We start from the raw sequence: 21588 nt of genomic DNA on the forward strand, positions 1-21588 counted from the left end.
GTACTCTAGTGCCCTGCAGTGTTTCTCAGGCATTTGTTAAGTGATCAGATTCAGAGAAATGTAAGGTGAAGTCATTAATAAGTCTAGAGTACAATACTGAACGGTGTGGCAGTGAGGGCAGAGTAGTGTGCTTGTAGTGTTCCATTATATGCTGTGGGCGTGTGTTACTGTTGTACAAAAGATATCTGTCTATGAATCGTGTTTTTAATCACGCTGAGGACGTACGCAATATTGTACATATCTGCAAGTTGCTAAAATATTTGTTGTTGCTTTTTGTAGGGTAGGTACCTTGATAGATCTGTTTCTTGTAGAAGTATCTGATGGATGTCCTTGATAATCGACGTATTGTGCTCCATACATTTATTGTATTACACTGAGTTAGCCACCTGACTGCAATGTTCTACAGGAAGAATGTGTGTAGATTCTGTTTTCTGTTTTGTTGTTTTCCTTTAGTGCCCGCTCTGTGTCACAGAGGCCGAAACAATCAGAATTGCGTTTGTGATATTTCTTGAAGATTTCCTTTTGTTTATTCTGTTGTTAAGCCTCCTGGCAGATTAAAACACTGTGCCAGGCCGAGACACGAACTTGAGGCTTTTGCCTTCCGTGGGCAAGTACTCTATCAACTAAGCTACCCGAAGCATGACTCACGACCCGTCCTCAAAGCTTTAGTTCCACCAGTACCTCGTCTCCTATCTTCACAGAAGCTCTTCCGCAAACCTTTCAGAACTAGCGCTGGAAGAACTCTTCCTGGAAGAAAGAATTTGCCGAGAGATGTTTTAGCTACAGCCTGGGGGATGTTTCCAGAATGAAGCTGTGAGGACGGGTCTTGAGTCGTGCTTGGGTATTTTAGGTGGTAGAACATTTGCCCGCAAACGACAAAGGTCCTGAGTTCGAGTCTCGGCCCAGTGCACAGTTTTAATCTGCCACGAAGTTTCATATCAGTGCACACTCCGCTGCAGAGTGAAAATATCTCATTCTGTTCTGTTATTATCTGATCCTCGTTGTTTACAGTAGCTCTGGGTGTTATACCATTGTATTCGTATTATCTCGCAGCATTCTGTTCACATCACTTTGGAGAAATGTTTCTCATAAATAAATGTTTTTCTAAAATAAATCCACTCTCACACAACCTCCACTGCAAACCCTACTCGGCCCTTCGCCCCCCATCCTACTCTACAACACACTTTAAGTTAAATTTGGGAGCACCCTAGGATGAAGCTGCTGTTCCAGACCATGGAGAGCGCAGAAATTCTATTCGTGTGTGAGGAGTATTTTAAAGTAGACTGGGGCGAGAGTGAGAGATTGGGTCAAGGAGGGAGGCATGCCAGGGCAATCTTTGCAGTTGTGCGAACTACTTTCCCAAGGTCGCTTAGCGGGTAGCGCACCTGCCTAGTCATAAGGAGACCTGGATTTGATTCCCATGCTAGGTACAAATTTTCACTTCCGGCTTCAGTCGATATACATAAAGTAAAATTTATATGAGACCTATAAATTCTCTGAAATTGTGTCATTCCATCGGATTTGTTTGAGGTTGTACTGAGGATCATCTTGGCTTTCACTCTGGCACGTCCTAAGATTTTTTTCTTTTTTCATGTTATATTTACTATAATTTTCTTTTAGAAAATGTACATATTTATATACATAGCTTTGAAATATTTGGCTGAAATCTATTTTTTGTTGCTTCTTGATAAATTTTTATTATAGAACCTTTTTCATTGCCATGTTTTAATAAGTCTGTATTTTTAATGTTGTAGTACAGCAAGCACTCCTGTTTGCAAGGCGGTCTGTAGATCCAGTATTACTGACGAAGACCAGCTCCGGATTGCATTTTATTTTATTTACTTATTTATCCTGATCTGATTATGGTAATCAGGCCCTCTATTACACTGGACCACGGTTTCACAGATACTGTTTTACATTATAGTTACCTAAGAAAATAACAATGCTAGTATGACAGCTAGTTTTAAAACGATCTGAGAGTCTGCAGCAGCTGTGTTACTAACATTATACTGAGTATGGACGTACTGAGTTGATACTGGCATTACGTGTACTACTGCAACTGAAGGTACTAATAGTGGTATAATAAACATAATAATAATAGTAGTAATAATGAAAACAATAGGATAATTTTTTCTGACAAAAAGAAAGAATATGGTTCATATAGCATAAATTTTCACTAGCAGGATGTATAACATATCTCAAAAGTTCAAGACATAAACCAGAGAGACAGACAGAGAATAAAGAAAATAATAACAGACCAGGAGTAAGGCCAGATGAGGAGTGTAAAGAAATTCGAAGTATGACGAAACGATATGTACCTAGAGCTCATAATGTTTCAGTGGATATACCAAAACCAGAGAAAATATTTTATCAAAGGAGCTTGCAAAACTATTTACAGAAAGTCGGTAGAATAGAACTACTCTCTAAACCTAGAGCAATGCTTCATGATTTTCTACATCACAAGAAGGAATCATACGAGACATAAACGCTACAGTATAGACCCATCAGCTTGCTCTCCTGAATCCAGTACATATTCACTAACGTTATCGCCATCTGCACTGCATGAACTTTGATTTTAATCAAGTAAAAGAACAAATGGAGCTTCGATTTTGATCATGCACAACAGAACGGTTTCAAGTCATGTTGTAAAGTATACAACAGAGCAAAAATTATGAATTACCACTCTGACTTTGATTCACGTGCTTTGTGAAAATTTTACCTTTCTTTTTCTATCGAATCAGTTATTATGCGTCTCCCATCTACTGTAATTATAGCGTAATTTTCAGTACTGGACAATTTCCGCCATAAGGCCATTCTAAAGTGACGATTGACATGCATGGAGACAAGCCATCAAGTTGTCCAGCAAAACGTATAAGGCAGACCAACACGAAGCTTATCACATAGTCATCCGTACAACTCACACAAAAGAGTCGTAAAATAGAGCATAAACAAGAATATACCACGATGAGAGTCACCTGCAGTAAAATTTTCATCTCAGCGACAATCGAGTAAAGGGAGGTAACATCAGCAGTTCAGTGAAGTTCCACGTTTAGTTCTCATTCGCGTCAATACAAAGACAGTTGTGCTACATGGATGAATTTCTTTTCCGTGAGAGACCTGAGCTCGAATCCCAGTACTAAGAAAACGTTATTATTGACTCGCCCTGGGCGCTATTCTCGTTCTTTGCTGCTAGTTATAAACCGACCTTCTGCCAGTTGTACGTTTGACTACTTGTTGTAAGTTCCATGTCTCCCAGTCCTATCTGGATGGATACACAGTAAATATAAGACTATTATTTCTAACATCAGAAAGACTGATAGCAATTATTTTATACTTCGTTAAATTCATCGTGGTGGGCGTTGAAATTCATCGGCAATTTCAATTTGCATAATGATTTCGGTGAGGAGAATGGTTAGGGAAGACAGCAACAGTAGCAAGAACAAGACCACGCTGGAATGGGGCAACGATATATTCTGTAAATCTGTCCATAATTGTTCACCCTAATTTCAAGTGCCAAAGAGTATAGTGCATAAAGCGGTTCAGAAACGCCTTAAATTGTGTGAGTATAAAGTCCAAATTGTTCAGGCATTACAACCAGATGATGGCCTTAAACATGAACTATTTTCAGTGGACATGCTGAACCGTTTGGATGAGGGCAATGATTTCTTGAAGCATGTGCGTTTTTCCCGAAGAGCCTACATTTCGTGTTTGCGTCTGGATCTGGGGATCAGAAAATCTTTTTGTCGTTCAAGAATACATTCGAGACATTCCAAAAGTTAATATGTGCACTCCGTCGTCAGGCCAACAGTGGCCCACCGGGACCATCCGACTGCCGCTCTCCCAGTCGTTATGATGATTTTCTTTGGCGGGAGCCGCTACTATTCGGTCGAGTAGCTCCTCAACTGGCATCACGAGGCAGAGTGCTCCCCGAAAAATGGCAACAGCGCATGACGACCCGGATGGTTACCCATCGAAGTGCTGGCCACGCCCGACAGCGCTTAGCTTCGGTGATCTGAAGGGAACCGGTGTATCTACTTCGGCGAGGCCGTTGCCCAAAAGTTAATATATGGTGTGGGTTAATGTGTGATCCAGTGGCTGGCCCATTTTTCTTCCCTGAAAGCAATGTAAGTTGGTATGTTTACCTAGACATGTTGATGACTTATGCTATTCTTCCATACAGGATATGCAATCATTCAGCAAGATGGTGCTCCACCTCATTGCGATCTACAAGTCCGTGATTTTCTTAATGAAACCTTCCCCAAAAGGTGGATTGTAAGAGATGGCCCAATTCCATAGCCCCCGAGACCACCTGACATTAGGGATACATGAAAAGTATTGTGTAAGAACCAGCAGTTCCTGATATTGTAACATTGCAACGACGCATCAGAGATGCTATTGGCATAATAACACTTGACATATTGTACAATGTGTGGCAAGAGATTGAATACGGACTTGATATTTTGCCGGTTACCAGGCGCACACATGCTGAAGTAAGTTAAATGTTAAAATATGTTAGCTGTATTAAATGTTTATGTAAGATTCGAAGTGTAATGAATAGAGGCATACGCGGTATGAAGCATGTCTCATTTTATGTATCCAATAAAGAGTTACACTGTTTTGTTATCAGGGTAAACATTTACGGACACCCTGCATTGTAGTGAAAACGAACTAATATTCTAGATATAAATTTTATTACAAAGCAAACCGTAGAACCTTTACGCGCTCGCGCACACACTGGTTGGCAATTCTTTTTCGACAAGGAGCACGCTGCCCGTTCGTATCTGATGATAAATCATTCAAATGTCAATCGCGCCACCAATGAACCAACAACTTCACATGTAATGAAAGTTCCCGTGGCAGCTGTGGGCTACGTGGAAATCATTACGGACCATTTACATCCCCTTCATGCTAGATGCTTTCCGTGGTGGTGATGACGTCTTCCAGCATTATGGCAGGATAACGGTTACAAGCTGAATCGTTCTACAGTGGTTTGAGGTGCGAGGTACTGACCTTGACCATCAAATGAGCTAGACTGAACCCATTGGCAGACGTCTTTGACGCTAGTGGACACCAGAAACGCGCCCGAAAGCCGCCGGCCCGTAATGTATGGAAATTACGTGAGTCGTTGATTCCATGCCACACAGAATCACTGTACTGCGCCCCATAGTTAGAACAACACACTAATAAGAAGGTGAAGTAATATTTTGGCTCCGCAGAGTAAGTATAAAAGAGAATTAGACAATTTAAAAACTCAGTCATACATCCAGTTGACATGTTATCCAAATAATTTGTTTCCCATTGTGTGTTTCTGGATTTGAAGTACGACAGTCCATTCGGAAACATGGCACCAATTTTTTGGAGAGACGAGGAAACGAGTAAATGGTTAAAAGAATTGGTTGGAGTGAATGGTGTTAGTGAAATTCGTTGGAAGGCAGGTGGGGTACGTAGCTAGATGAATGGGTGCAGATAGAAGAAACGTAATTCTCTGCAACATACGAGGAGATAAAAATCTGACAGAAGGACATAGTTGGAGTGGACAGATGACTCTAAAACATCCTGGATAATCATGGAAAATGATTAGGGCTTTATCCAGCAGCGAATGTGAAATTGAGGGTGATGGCGATGTTGATGATGGTGTTGATAGTGATGATAGTTGTGGTAGTAATAGTGAAAATATGGTGGTGATAATGGTGGGTCTCTATTGGCGTAAACACACTCCTTCACCCTCAGTTCTAATTCTTCGTAAATGTATCATGACATCATAGTCCATGGCGGCAGAGAGACAGTTTTAATGCTGCGTTTGTTAGTAGACCCTAGGCTTACGAAAAATCAAGACAGATTCCTAGTATTTGTCGAAAGATAAAATACTTACGAAAACGTATATTTGTGCATGATGTTTGAAATTATAAAAGAAAATAGATATGAACTATAGGGAAAGACGGGTAATACCGTATATAACATGTGTCCGAGAACTGATAGAGACTCGTGAGAGAACCAAGATAGCAGAGTTAATTTCGCTCCCCTACCGTTGAACTTATACATCGAAGATGCAATAACGGAACAAGAAGGGAATCTAAGCTTTCGAGATGTGTTATCAAGAAGGCGGTGACCTGTGTGCTAATGGAGAAAGCGGTTAGCGCCACATCTCCAGGAAGACAGAGTTCAGCGCCCCCTGTCAACGATGATTTAACCAGCTGCCAATCGCTGTTAGACCAGTTCGGTCTCAGTCTTCGAGAGGATCGGTACTGATAGGAAGATATTACCTAGCTTGCATTCTGCGAGTGGCTAAAGTACTTGCAAGTAAGATATACAGGAAGCCACTTCAGAAAAAGTTACGTTTATTTCCTTTTTAGAAATAAAACGTTATATTAAACAGCACGTGATATGTACAAGTCATTTCAAATTCCTGCTTCCGGCCATCTTAACTTCCCTCCTTCCTTGTCTGTGTCCAGAAGTCTGGAAGAAATTACACCGGGAAATAAAAATATGTAATATATTTGTGATATATGTAGATATTGAATCTCTGCTGCTAGCAGATGGAAACATTCACTCGTTTTCCTCTTTTTCTTATGGCCTTTTTATCAGGTACAGTAAATGCAGAAGTTGGTTTATGTGACTGTGGACAATAATTTGTAACTGAATTAATCATAATTAATCCTCGTGAGGCTTAGTTTAATATGTTTGACCATTCCAGTCCGTGCTATACTACGTATCAACAATCTGCTTATTATCCCACAGAAGTTAGTTGCCCTCGCAAAGTTTGGTCAACTCTTAATCGCACCAGAACCAACTGTGGGAGATGCGCCTACTCCTTACACAGATGGAGTAAACTTCCTTCGGCCGCTTGCGACTGTGGCGCTGAGAGACAGGCGGTCAAACACATCGTGCAGGAATGCCCACTAAGGACATACGAGGGTGACCCACAGGATTTCCTAATGGCGACCCAAGAGGCAATCTACTGTATAGTATCTAAGCTTGATGTTTGTTTGTGATTGCTCTTCCGTGAGTGTAAATTTACAATTGGTGGTGTCCTTATATACAAACTGTTATTTATTGTTCTGTTTATACATGTGTGATTTTTTAAAAATCGTGTCATTTCTGTGATTTTTTTACTGTGATGTTATGAGCCATACGCTAAATAAATAATCAAGTAATCCCACAGATACAATCCTGACGTCTTTATTTTTTTTCCACATACCTCACTTATTTCTCCCATAAGTGTTTGCAATACCGCTATCTGTTGTTTACCTACCTCTGATTAGTACAGTACCAAATCCGTAGTGGATGGAACTTTATGGCAAAAACTTTTTTATGTCTGTTTACATAGTTATTTAGCCGAATCCCATCAAAGTGGTTTCACTCAGACAGATTCAGTGATTCACGAGTTGATTTAGTTAAATTTGTTTATGGAAACGGACAGCAAGATGCAAACCACAAGCAACAGCTTTGGTATCTTACCTGCAGTCTGACGTGAGAGGATTATAGGCCGAACTGCCTGTGCACGAACCAGCTTCAGCCTTTCCGTTCACCGCGTAACAGACGTAGAACTTTTGGCAGTTGTACGGGTCTGGGAAGGTCCCGATGCTGCGGCACGCAAAGCTGATGTCCTCGCCAGGCTGACGGCAGTCTGACCCATCTGCCGACACGCAGGATGCTGCCGCCACGGAAGGGCGGTGCCCACCTCGTCCATCGCCCAGAAAGACAATCACCTGTCAGACAGAGGATTCTTTAATAAACCTCCTTGCTGCGATTCACTAATCTACCTGTTCCTTAGTTACCATGTAGTGCCAGGAAATACTCTACCGGCAATTAAAATTGCTACACCAACAAGAAATGCAGATGATAAACGGGTATTCATTAGACAAATATATTATACTAGAACTGACATGTGATTACATTTTCACGCAATTTGGGTGCAAAGATCCTGAGAAATCAGTACCCAGAACAACCACATCTTGACGTAATAACAGCCTTGATACGCCTGGGCATTGAGTCAAACAGAGCTTGGATGGTGTGTACAGGTACAGCTACCCATGCAGCTTCAACACGATACCACAGTTCTTCAAAAGTAGTGACTGGCGTATTGTGACGAGCCAGTTGCTCGGCCACCATTGACCAGACGTTTTCAATTGGTGAGAAATCTGGAGAATGTGCTGTCCAGGGCAGCAGTCCAACATTTTCTGTATCCAGGAAGGCCCGTACAGCACCTGCAACATGCGGTCGTGCATTATCCTGCTGAAATGTAGGGTTTCGCAGGGATCGAATGAAGGGTAGAACCACGGGTCGTAACACATCTGAAATGTAACGTCCACTGTTCCGAGTGCCATCAATACGAACAACAGGTGACGGAGACGTGTAACCAATGGACCCCATACCATCATGCCGGATGATACGCCAGTATGGCGAGGACGAATACACACTTCCAATGTGCGTTCACCGCGATGTCGGTAGACACTGATACGACCATCATGATGCTGTATACAAAAACTGGATTTATCCGAAAAAATGACGTTCTGCCATTCGTGCACCCAGATTCGTCGTTGAATACACCATCGCATGCGCTCTTGTCTGTGATGCAGCGTCAAAGGTAACCCGCAGCCATGGTCTCCGATCTGATAGTCCATGCTGCTGCAAAAGTCGTCGAACTGTTCGTGCAGATGTTTGTTATCTTGCAAACGTCCCCATCTGTTGTTTCAGGGTTCGAGACGTGGGTGCACGATCCGTTACAGCCATGCGGATAAGATGCCTGTCATCTCGACTGCTAGTGATACGAGGCCGTTTGGATCCAGCACGGCGTTCCGTATTACCCTGTTGAACCCACCGATTCCATATTCTAGAAACAGTCATTGGATCTCGACTAACGTGAGCAGCAAAGTCGCGATACGATAAACCACAATTGCGATAGGCTACAATCCTACCTTTATCAAAGTCGGAAACGTAATGGTACGCATTTCTCCTCCTTACACGAGGCATCACAAGAAAGTTTCACCAGGCAACGACGGTCAACTGCTGTTTGTGTATGACAAATCGGTTGGAAACTTTCCTCATGTCAGCACGTTGCAGGTGTCGCCACCGGCGGCAACCTTGTGTGAATGCTCTGAAAAGCTAATCATTTGCATATCACAGCATCTTCTTCCTCGGTTAAATTTCGCGTCTCTAGCACATCTTCGTGGTGTAGCAATTTTAATGGACAGTAGTGTAAAAATTATGTCCCGCCTGTCCTGAAAGCATTACTACGGAATGTCTGCAGGATGTAACGGGTATAAGCGTAGGTATTTCTGTTAGTGAGCCAGGACGGGGTCCTGAACAAAATTACGCCTTAGCTCTATATAACTTTTCTGTGATGTACACTACGAGGTGGTGTCTCTAAGACCCCGTTGTTTAAAGCGATATTTAAGGTTCCATTCATTTGCAATTTTTAATGTAAGTTGTATAATATTTATTTTTTTATAAATCAAGAGCCAGCAAACTTAATCTTGCATTCTGAAAAATTATAACATCCCTACAGCAAGTATATTTTCACATAAAACTGAACGTCAGGGCAGAAAACATCAGGTCGTAAAGTGTGTTACCGGTTTGTGGAAGAACTGTTTTCTGCACACAAAAAACAACCAATTCACTAATGTCTGAATATGTTTAGATACCACGTATAAAAATATCTGCACTTTTATCAATTATACCCTCTATTTTGACGTCATCATAATATTGAACTCACAGAATCCAATCTGACTTCACACTTAAAATGCCAGAAACCATTTAAAGTGCTAACCAGCTGCATTCTACTTCTCTAGAACTTCAAAAATTATCAAAATCCTGCAACATTCACCTTTCCTCAGAGAAATAACGTACTTTAGGGTATCCAACAAGTTTTACGACTGCGCTTAGTGGCAGACAACATGAAGCACGTTATCTTGCACGAACGTTCACCTTGAGTCTCTCACGTACGTTCAGATACGACCTGGACCAATGTGAGAGGAACCATTTCTTTCCACATTAAATGTATACAGTATAGCGGATTTCTATGGATTCCCTGCTACATGTGGGAAAGTGTTAATCGATGAAAATACATATTCTATTTTTTTTTCAATATCAGACTGATTTAATAAGTGGTATTCAACTCCTTAAATAGACGCGTCATATTACGCGCTTCCTGAAACCTAAAAAAGTAGAAGATAACTGTCTAACGATCTACTATTGGAATCAATGGTGTCATACAAATGATGTGGAGTAATGTTTAGCTGCCGACTTCGGTTTGAACGATTACAGAAAAAGAAATGACGGCTTCTATTTATGAAACTGGAGCGTGTCTAGCAAAGTCATCTGCAATACTGCAGACGTGTGTAAGTCTACCACTGGACGTGATTGTGTGCAAAGAAGCACATCACATGAGATCTCAGGATATACGTAACCCAAAACGTTCCAAAGTTGATTTTATTCCCGCCTTATAAGCGACGTCAGCTCACTATCATGACAGCTTGAACTAACAACAGTAACGAACAAACTGCTTTGATTGGTCAGTTGTGAGCAGGTAGTTTCACGTAGAGGACGGGAGGTCAGTGTTTCACCGTTGTTCTGTCGCAAAACGCAATGGGACCTTATCTCTCGATCAGGTGTTCAAGCGCTCTCCAGAATGTTCAGAAGAAACGAAAAGTGTGTGCCAAGCTTATCCCACGCACCTTCACTCCCAAACGAATACAATGACCCGTGGACGCTTACCACGACTTGATTGAAAAGCCGAACGCGGACAATTATTTTCTAGAAAAAAGTCATCACCGGTGATGAGACTTTGTATGATCAATACGAACCTACCACAATACGAAATACTGCAGAAATGCACAATAAGGCTTTGATGACATAACCAACATTGAGGCCAATATTACCCCCGCTGAAGAGTATACCAAATAATAACTTTTATCACAGTTTGACACGGTTGTATCACCTTTCTGTGCATTGTACGGAAGTGAGAATAAGCTATGTGGAACAACTGGAGCAATCAAACTACCATCTTAATTTTCGCTATTTTTATTAATTCGGTCTCGAATCTTTTGAACTTACGGTGTGTCACTTACAGGTAGGCGTAACAAAAACTCTGCAAAATGTCTCAAAATATCTGCTTTTGTCGACATAATTTGTATTGTTTTGTAACTACATAATTTTCAGTATGAAACTATAGCGCCCATTAATTTGTTATATGGGTTCATTTATTGTATCTACTCCGGCTGCCACATTTACATACGTATGTGGTAAGTTTGTACTAGTACTTGCACAGACCATTTCGAGGCCAAATGTGCGTAATATGTTAATAATTAGTGAGGATTTGCACATGCTCATTTTACACATACTTCAAGTTCAGGAAACTTTACTTTCCTCATAAAGTTATCATGAGAAGTTGTAAGATATTAGTATCAGTGTAGTGCATATTTTATAGCCATTTTTATTAGTTTATTGAACAAAACAGGTAAAGGTAATACCTTCCTTCACGTTAGCTAAAAACAGTCTGTGCTCAGGCATTTGTTCGATTTCACACCTGTAGTAATCTAATGATTCAGAGTTAATAATGCTATCGAGAGAGTTGTAGTGTAATAGCAACACCTAATGCCTTCTTCTTGGTACTTTTTCCTTGTAATACGAGTGTAAGACAACTCAGTTGTTATTTACACATCCCTGGAAAGGCGTTCGTAACACAAAGCGCCTTATTGTGCCTTCAGATGCAGAACATACACTATGTAATCACAAGTATCGGGACACCTGGCTGAAAATAACATACAAGTTCTTGGCGCCCTCCATCGGTAATGCTGGAACTCAATAAGGTGTTGGCCTACCTTTGGCATTGATGACAGCTTCCACTCTCGCAGGCATAAGTTCAATGTCGGCGTCCCAAAACATGCCAAAGGTGTTCTATAGGATTCAGGTCAGGACTATGTGTACGCCAGTCCATTACACGGATGTTATTCTAGAGTAACCACTCCGCCACAGGCCGTGCATTGTGAACAGCTGCTCGATCGTGTTGAAAGATGCAATCGCCGACCCCGTATTACTCTTCAACAGTTGGAAGCAAGAAGGTGCTTAAAACATCAATGTAGGACTGTGCTGTGACAGTGCCACGTAAAACAACAAGAGGGGCAGCCCCCTCCATGAAAAACACGACCACACCATAACACCATCGCCTCCGAATTTTACTGATTACACTACACACGCTGGCAGATTACGTTCACCGGGCATTCGCCATAGCCACACCCTGCCATCGGATCGCCACATTGTGTACCGTGATTCGTTGCTCCACACAACTCTTTTCCACTGTTCGATGGTCAAATGTTTATGTTCCTAACATCAAGCGAGGAGTCGTTTGGCACTTAGCTGTGTGATACGTGGCTTATGAGGAACCGCTCGACCATGAAATCCGTTTTCTCACCTCCCGCCTAACTGTCGTATTACTTGAAGTGGATTCTGATGCAGTTTCGAATTTCTGTGTGATGGTCCGGATAGGTGTCTGACTGTTACACGCTACTACCCTCTTCAACTGTCGGTGGTCTCAGTCAGTCAGCAGACGCTTTTGTGCTGTACGTGTCCCTTCACGATTCCATTTCATTATCACATCGGAAACAGTGGACCTAGGGATGTGTAGGAGTGTGGAAATCTCGCGTTCAGACGTATGACACAAGTGACAACCAGTCACCTGACCACGTTCGAAGTCCATGAGTTCCGCGAAGCGCCAAATTCTGCTCTCTCACGATGTCTAATGACTACTGAGGTCGCTGGTATGGAGTACCTGGCAGTAGTTGGCAGCACAACGCACCTAATATAACGTACGTATGTTTTTGGAGGTGTCCGGATACTTTTGATCACATCGTGTATTTTGTGGACACTACTGTATTTTTTGTGTATTTTCTTGTTGTTGTTGTTGTTGTTGTTGTGGTCTTCAGTCCTGAGACTGGTTTGATGCAGCTCTCCATGCTACTCTATCCTGTGCAAGCTTCTTCATCTCCCAGTACCTACCGCAACCTACATCCTTCTGAATCTGCTTAGTGTATTCATCTCTTGGTCTCCCTCTACGATTTTTACCCTCCACGCTGCCCTACAATACTAAATTGGTGATCCCTTGATACCTCAGAACATGTCCTACCAACCGATCCCTTCTTCTGGTCAAGTTGTGCCACAAACTTCTCTTCTCCCCAATCCTATTCAATACTTCCTCATTAGTTATGTGATCTACCTATCTAATCTTCAGCATTCTTCTGTAGCATTTCGAAAGCTTCTACTTTCTTCTTGTCCAAACTCTTTATCGTCCATGTTTCACTTCCATACATGGCTACACTCCATACAAATACTTTCAGAAATGGCTTCCTGACACTTAAATCTATACTCGATGTTAACAAATTTCTTTTGCCAGTCTACATTTTATATCCTCTCTACTTCGACCATCGTCAGTTATTTTGCTCCCCAAATAGCAAAACTCCTTTACTACTTTAAGTGTCTCATTTCCTAATCTAATTCCCTCAGCATCACCCGACTTAATTCGACTACATTCCATTATCCTCGTTTTGCTTTTGTTGATGTTCATCTTATATCCTCCTTTCAAGACACTGTCCATTCCGTACAACTGCTCTTCCAAGTCCTTTGCTGTCTCTGATAGAATTACGATGTCATCGGCAAACCTCAAAGTTCTTATTTCTTCTCCATGGATTTTAATACCTACTCCGAATTTTTCTTTTGTTTCCTTCACTGCTTGCTCAATATACAGATTGAATAACATCGGGGACAGACTACAACCCTGTCTTACTCCCTTCCCAACCACTGCTTCCCTTCCACGTCCCTCGACTTATAACTGCCATCTGGTTCGTGTACAAATTTTACCCCTGCCACCTTTAGAACTTGAAAGAGAGTATTCCAGTCAACATTGTCAAAAGCTTTCTCTAAGTCTACAAATGCTAGAACCGTAGGTTTGTCTTTCCTTAATCTAGCTTCTAAGATACTTCGTAAGGTCAGTATTACCTCACGTGTTCCAATATTTCTACGGAATCCAAACTGATCTTCCCCGAGGTCGGCTTCTACTAGTTTTTCCATTCGTCTGTATAGAATTCGAGTTAGTATTTTGCAGCTGTGACTTATTAAACTGATAGTTCGATAATTTTCACATATGTCAACACCTGCTTTCTTTGGGATTGGAATTATTATATTCTTCTTCAAGTCTGAGGGTATCTCACCTGTCTCGTACATCTTGCTCACCAGCTGGTAGAGTTTTGTCAGGACTGGCTCTCCCAAGGCCGTCAGTAGTTCTAATGGAATGTTGTCTACTCCCGGGGCCTTGTTTCGACTCAGGTCTTTCAGTGCTCTGTCAAACTCTTCACGCAGTATCGTATCTCCCATTTCATCTTCATATACATCCTCTTCCATTTCCATAATATTGTCCTCAAGTACATCGCCCTTGTATAGACCCTCTATATACTCCTTCCACCTTTCTGCTTTTCCTTCTTTACTCAGAACTGTGTTTCCATCTGAGCTCTTGATGTTCATACAAGTGGCTCTCTATCTCCAAAAGTCTCTCTAATTTTCCTGTAGGCAGTATCTATTTTACCCCTAGGGAGATAAGCCTCTACATCCTTACATTTGTCCTCTAGCCATCCCTGCTTAAACTTTTTGCACTTCCTGTCGATCTCATTTTTGAGACGTCTGTATTCCTTTTTCCCTGCTTCATTTACTGCGTTTTTATAGTTTCTCCTTTCATCAATTAAATTCAATATTTCTTCTGTTACCCAAGGGTTTCTACTAGCCCTCTTCTTTTTACCTACTTGATCCTCTGCTGGCTTCACTACTTCATCCCTCAAAGCTACCCATTCTTCTTCCACTGTATTTCTTTCCCCCATTCCTGTCAATTGTTCCCTTATGTTCTCCCTGAAAGTCTGTACAACCTCTGGTTCCTTTAGTTTATCCAGGTCCCATCTCCTTAAATTCCCACCTTTTTGCAATTTCTTCAGTTTTAATCTACAGGTCATAACCAATAGATTGTGGTCAGAGTCCACATCTGCCCCTGGAAATGTCTTACAATTTAAAACCTGGTTCCTAAATCTCTGTCTCACCATTATATAATCTATCTGAAACCTGTCATTATCTCCAGGCTTCTTCCATGTGTACAACCTTCTTTTATGATACTTGAACCAAGTGTTAGCTATGATTAAGCTGTGCTCTGTGCAATATTCTACCAGGCGGCTTCCTCTTTCATTTCATAGCCCCAGTCCATATTCACTTTCTACGTTTCGTTCTCTCCCTTTTCCTACTATCGAATTGCAGTCATCCATGATTATTAAATTTTCGTCACCCTTCACTGTCAGAATAATTTCTTTTCTTATTTAAGTGAAATTATTTTGTCTTGTCTTTAACATCTGTTCTGCCTATGAAACACGTTATTTGTAACGACAAATAAGAAAAAAATGGCTGATGTACGTAAAACATAAAATCCTAGACTTGGAAAGTTACAGTTTTTGAGGAACGTGTGGAATGACAATATTGTCTACGTAAATTAATACTCGTGTTTTATCTTTTCTAAACATTTATTGCTGTTGGTGTTTTACTGTTAAGAAGTATTCTTTAAAGTAAGTGAGTTTGAAAAATAACAGCCATAAAATAAGTTTCACATATTGTGTAATATTTTTTTTATTTCGTGCTAATAATACTCTTTGTATTTATGAACAGGTTTTTCAGTGCAAAAGCGGATGAGCCTTTTATTGTGTACACGGAAATAACAAGTTCGAGTGAAGTTTGCTTGGCCATCGTTCCGTCCATCTCACGGAGATACCTACGGATTGCAGTAATTATTCAGAAACTGGTTGTTATTAAATTTGCGAAAGTCGATTTGTTAGTACGAACAATATTGACGCACATGAGATATTCAAAAGTTCTCTCGGTTACAAAAGAAAAACCAAGTAAATTATTCCGCTAAAACGTAATATTTCGGGCAAGCTTAGAAATTTAAATTAGCCTAAGCGTAAATTTGACTCTCAGGCTTTTGAGAGTTAACTCTCTGGTCTTTGCTTGAGACGTTCCTTGTTTACCCTCATTGATTAATTTTTTTATGTAGTTCAATTCCCCATATAGTCTTCCTGGTTTATGTTTTCCGCGGTTTCCTTAAATCGATTGCCCAATGAATTCCAACCAGAGCTTCTCCTTCACTTGTAATAACATCGTTGTCGACGGGACGATTCAGCATATTCTGCCTCCTTTCTTTCCCCCCCAACATTGCGCATTGTATGAAAGTGTGGCACAAACGTCAAATTGTTGCTGTTCGTCATATCTGCCAATTGTGAGGGGCACTGATTTTAATTATAGTGGTAAACTGTAAAACCGTCATTCAGCAAAGTTCGTTGGTCATCGTGAATACAGCAAATGATTCACGTCAAAAACAGCCCAACTGACGTGAGAACTACTTTCTGATATGACTTCTTCGATGTCCCTCATCCCATACACGAATGTTTCGAGCCGCCTTCATTGGCTTCATTACTGCACGTGTTATAACTTTTAGCATTTTGGATGCGTTTTGAACAATGCTTCTCATAATTGTCAAATGTACAACATTTGATGAGTAGTCATTAGAAACTCAAATAAAAAGACTACGATTGATAAATACTTTAATAGTGACCTGAGTGATAACGCACGTACACACACACACACACACACACACACACACACACACACACACAAAAGAAATCGCATTGAACGTATGTACCAACGTACTACTTTCACGTAAATTTTGCCCATGGTGGTAGTTTATGTATTTCACTATTCCTCACATCATATGCTGATTGAGCAATAGCCACAATCGGTATGTCGAGGATATTTCACGCTAAAATCCAGACTGCAGTTTTAAATAGTACGCAATACAAAATAACTTTATGCTTGCCAATGCGAGTGAACAACAATAGGACATGGAAACTTTCAGTTACTTTTTTGCCTGTTTAGGAGCCAACTAATCTTTCCTGTTCTTGAATCACAGAACGACATTAACATAAATTTCTATTCATCCTCCTCGGGGGACCATTTGTTTAAGAGTCTTCGATGAAATAGCTTGTGAAAATTGTTGGTTGAAGTAGCTGTTTCCTTTGAAAAGTGGCTCATTTCTTACGGCACGTTTCCGAGATCTGAAACAGCTTCCGCTCGATGCACCAAGGTCCTCAGAACAGAGCGTTTCTGTTTTGGCATGTCAAATTAAACACCTTTCAGCTATCTAGTTTCCAATTTTACCTTACTTGGTAACCATTTCCAGCGTTTAAAGTTTCCAATTTTACCTTACTTGGTAACCATTTCCAGCGTTTTATTACGCCATCTTGAGGCTATTGAGCGACGTGTAGGAAGCTTTTACCATGTGATCAAAACAGGGGCCAGCAATACTGGCAATAGTTAGAGTTTTGCTATACCGATCATTTCAACCATCATCTGCCGCCAGCCACCAACATGACGCAAGGTGAGCATAATGAACTTTGCGTGCTCCGCAACCATCATATTGAAGTCCTGTCAACTGACAAGGGCAGTGCAGTCGCTATAATGGAACGATCCGACTGTAATGCAAAGATTTCGAAGAGGTGGCGTACCAAAAATTTTCACGTGACGCAACATCCACAATAATGAGGAAGACTTCAAAGTTTCTCCGGCAGTCTTCAGTGGAATAGAGTATCATTCGAAATCTCCTCCCTCAGGCACTTCGACCAATTACATTTTACGCCTTCCAAAAATTCGTAAGATGGACATATCGATAAGTCAACCGCGAGCACCATTGTACGCCCCCTTTACTCCACACGCTGGTCGCGTGCGCACCGTATCAAGCATGACCAGCTTCACCAGCTGAACTCGTAATTTAGTGGTTAGCTTTACTGCTTCTAGATTGAGGGCTCCCAGGTTCAGTTCCCAGTCCGGTAGAAGATTTTCTTTACTTGTGGACTGGATGTTTGTGTTGTCTTAATGTTCTCACCTCATCTTCGACGCAAAGGTGCAAACGTCGCCGAAATCTCCTCAAACAGAAACACATTCACCTGGTGGGTGAACAATCTCGGCTGGAAACCTTCCTGTCAGATTGAAACTGTGTGCCCGACCGAGACTCGAAATCGGGACCTTTGCCTTTCGCGGGCAAGTACTCAACCAACCTAGCTACCCACGCACGACTCACGCCCCGCCCTCACAGCTTTACTTCTGCCAGTGCTTCGTCTCCTACCTTCCAAACTTTACAGAAGCTCTCCTGCAAACCAGGGAGAAAATATCATTCTGTAATCTCGGATGGGGTCTCCCGGTCAATAACGACATACAATCAGTTTCATTTGAATCAGCTGAATTAAATGCCTTCGTCTTGGAGAAGGGACTTTGATGTGATCTCACATTTCATGTATGTTCCGATCAAATCTCTGCTATCGCAATTATTTGATAGTACTTTTGTGTATTTATTTAATCATAACCGTACGTCATTGTAGTTTTTGTATGGCGAAGAGTATTTTAACCAGCAGTGTCGATATGAGAATCTTGTTAGTGTCAGTTATAGCCAGTCTACACTCACGGGGAAAAAATTGTAACACGAAGAAGGAGTTGTGCAAAAAAGGTGCAAATGGCTCTAAGCAATATGGGACTTAACATCTGAGGTCATTAGTCCCCTAGTCTTAGAACTACTTAAACCTAACTAACCTAAGGACATCACACATATCCATGCCTGAGGCAAGATTCGAACCTGCGACCGTAGCAGCAGCGCGGATCCGGACTGAAGTGCCTAGCACCGCTCGGCCACAGCGGCCGGCTAAGGAATTGTATGCGTTCTACACCTGAAAGATGCTATCTCTTTCAATATCGTACCAGTTCCACGAGACTGGCTCTAGTAGCACCACTATGGAGATGCAAATCAGATTTGCTTCCGGCACACGCTATAAGGGTTAGGAGCGTTAGTTACTTTAGAGATCTGTAGTGATGAGCTGATGTTAGTCAAGAATGACTTTAAGACGACTAAGACGCCATTAGCATCACCATACTGAGTTTGAACGAGGTCGCGTAATAAGACCTCGAGAAGGTGGGTGTTGTTCCACGATACTGCGTAAATAATTGTCACGAATGTAACCACTGTACATGACTGCTGGCACCAGTGGTCACGAGAATGTAGATCGTAAGAAAACCGGGCACTGGACAGCCAAGTGACACTACTGAGAGGTAAGACCATCGTGTTCGACGTATGGCTCTGGCGCATCATACTCCATCTGCAGCAGCAATATGAGCAGCAGTTGGTACCACAGTGACACAACGAACTGTTAGAGATCGCTAACTTCAAGGACACATCTGAGCCAAACGCCCTGTATCGTGCACTCCATCGATCCCAAACCACCGTCCTTTGCGATTTGAATGGTGTCAAGAGTTAGCTCATTGGAGAGCGGGATGGAGGGCTGTTGTGTTTCCTGATGAAAGCTGCTTCGGCCTCGGTGCCAGCGATGGCCGAATGTTGGTTACAAGGAGGCGAGTTGGGGACCTGCAACCACCAGGTTTACATGCTGAACCCACTGGACCTACACTTGGAATCATGATCTGGCGTGCGATTTTGTATGGTCAGTAGAAGCAATCTTGTGGTTATTGCCTCCACCCTGACTACGAATTAGTACGCCAATCTGATGATCCGACCTCTTGTGCTGCCATTCATAAACAGCATTCAGGGGGTGTTTTCCAACAGGATATCTCTCGCTCACGTACGCTGTTGTAGTTCAACATGCTCTGCAGGCTGTCGACATGTCCCTTGACCCGCTCGATCACCAGATCTGTCTCCAGTCGAGCACATGTGGTACATCATGGGACGACAACTACAGTGTCATCCACAACCAGCATCAACCGTCCCTGTATTTGCCGACGAAGTGCAACAGGTTGGAACGACATCCCACAAACTGACATCCGGCACCTGCACAACACAATGCATGCACGTTTGCGTGTTTGCGTTCAACATTCTGGCAGTTACGCTGGGTATTACTGTACCAACATTCCACATTTGCAATGGCTTATCTCGCGCCTACGTTAACTCGTGATCTTGCAGTGTTAATCCTTAAATATGTTATCTAGACAGACATATTCCCGAAATTCCATTACTCTCCATTGCGTCTCATACTGTCAGTGTACTTATGGCGAGCTTTGTGGACATCACCACGCTCCTGCAAAGCCTACTGGCTTTTTTCGTTACGTTACCAAGCAGGGGGGTACAACCAGCGTGATTGATTTTCTTGTAACTTCGTTCATTACGAAGACAAGAGTATAAACAGCAGTACCGTCCTTGGTAGATAAATAACATCTGCTTCACAGATATTTATTTTGTTTCTTGAGAAAAGGTTATTTCGCATGTGATTGAAAATCGGATATATGAATTGTATAATTGGATATTATTACATAAATTGGGTACATGAATTGTACATTCATCTATGTTTGTAAAAATGTAAAGCAGTTTGAGCGGTTTGTTATGTCAATGGCCCACATCAGAAAGGCCAGGTGGAGAATGCCATGTGACATCCGAATCATCGGTGTACTACAAATAATGTACAAGTTTATTACTTCCAGTTTCGAAAATCCTGAGACAGTCACTATCACACAAAATGCTCGCAGTTCTTCACTACAAGTACAGTTTGTATTAAGAAACCAATTCTCGCTTACCACAAAGATAATCCTCGCAGCTAGCGGTAGACCCATTTTGATCGAATGGTCGTAGTCCCCTGAGGCCACAGTATATATACATCCGTGTCCTCTAGTTTATCGGAATAACTTCTGATAACGGGCAGGCGATGATTCCACATATATCAAGATCTTTATCGGAAAATTTGATTAATGTAAATGCCAGACGTCAATTACGAGTAAAGCTGCACAGTTTCGTGAAATACAGGGGCCGAGTAACGCATTGAGTCTTACTTGGAAAAACTTGCAAAACAGTGTAAAGCTGCCATCGATCAGAAGGTTGGTGTGAGTACCACAGTGATTCACTAGGCATGGTCTGATTGAAGGTGCCTCTTGCGACATTTAAACCGACTTAGCCAGCCAGTTGAAGGGGGTTGCACAATTTAACGTTGACTCCGAACCAAGGTGCAAATGATAATATTTTACATTAATAAACATTCCTAGATTGTTTTCGTAATTAGTTTACATTATATTTAGGTTTTATTTACGTAATGCATTTCCCCCTCCCCCCCCCCCCCAACCCGCTTTTGGATATTAGTGCCCATGTGCTGCATTTATGTAGTGGATCCCCATCCCCACCATTTCCTCTCCCCTTCTTGAATAAACGTTTTTATTCTTCTATACTTTCCTGTATTCCCATCCACTGTAGTTATAAACTGTTGTGCTTACTTATACGTACATTACAGTTTCCTGTTATGTTGACCCACCAAGTGTGTATGATGTGAGATATTAGTGGCTTAGGTGATAGTTTTGTAGGCATCGTTATTTTACATTACCTTCAGGTTTTACTTACGTAACAGTTCCTCCCTCCTACCCTCCCCCTATCTCTGCCTACCTCCCGTCCTCCCCTTTTCGCTAATTACGATTCTGGGTGTCATTCTTTTTATTTGTGTCCACGGAAGTCATGAGATGCTTTGATCTCTC

At 41.7% G+C, this 21588-nt stretch overlaps 1 protein-coding gene across 1 annotated transcript in view; it reads right to left on the minus strand.

Moving 5' to 3' along the window:
* LOC126267688 (mucin-5AC-like) overlaps positions 1 to 20689 on the minus strand; it is a 45798-nt gene extending 25109 nt beyond the window's left edge. Inside the window, exons 1-2 of the mRNA XM_049972991.1 lie at positions 20647 to 20689; positions 7459 to 7709 (exon numbers count right to left, since the gene is read on the minus strand). Of these exons, the coding sequence (XP_049828948.1) occupies positions 7459 to 7709; positions 20647 to 20682 (287 nt within the window). The 5' untranslated portion in view covers positions 20683 to 20689. The remainder of the gene's footprint in view (positions 1 to 7458; positions 7710 to 20646) is intronic.
* Between the last annotated feature and the right edge of the window lie 899 nt (positions 20690 to 21588).

The sequence above is a fragment of the Schistocerca gregaria genome, chromosome 4, assembly GCF_023897955.1.
Source record: "Schistocerca gregaria isolate iqSchGreg1 chromosome 4, iqSchGreg1.2, whole genome shotgun sequence".
NCBI lineage: Eukaryota > Metazoa > Arthropoda > Insecta > Orthoptera > Acrididae > Schistocerca > Schistocerca gregaria.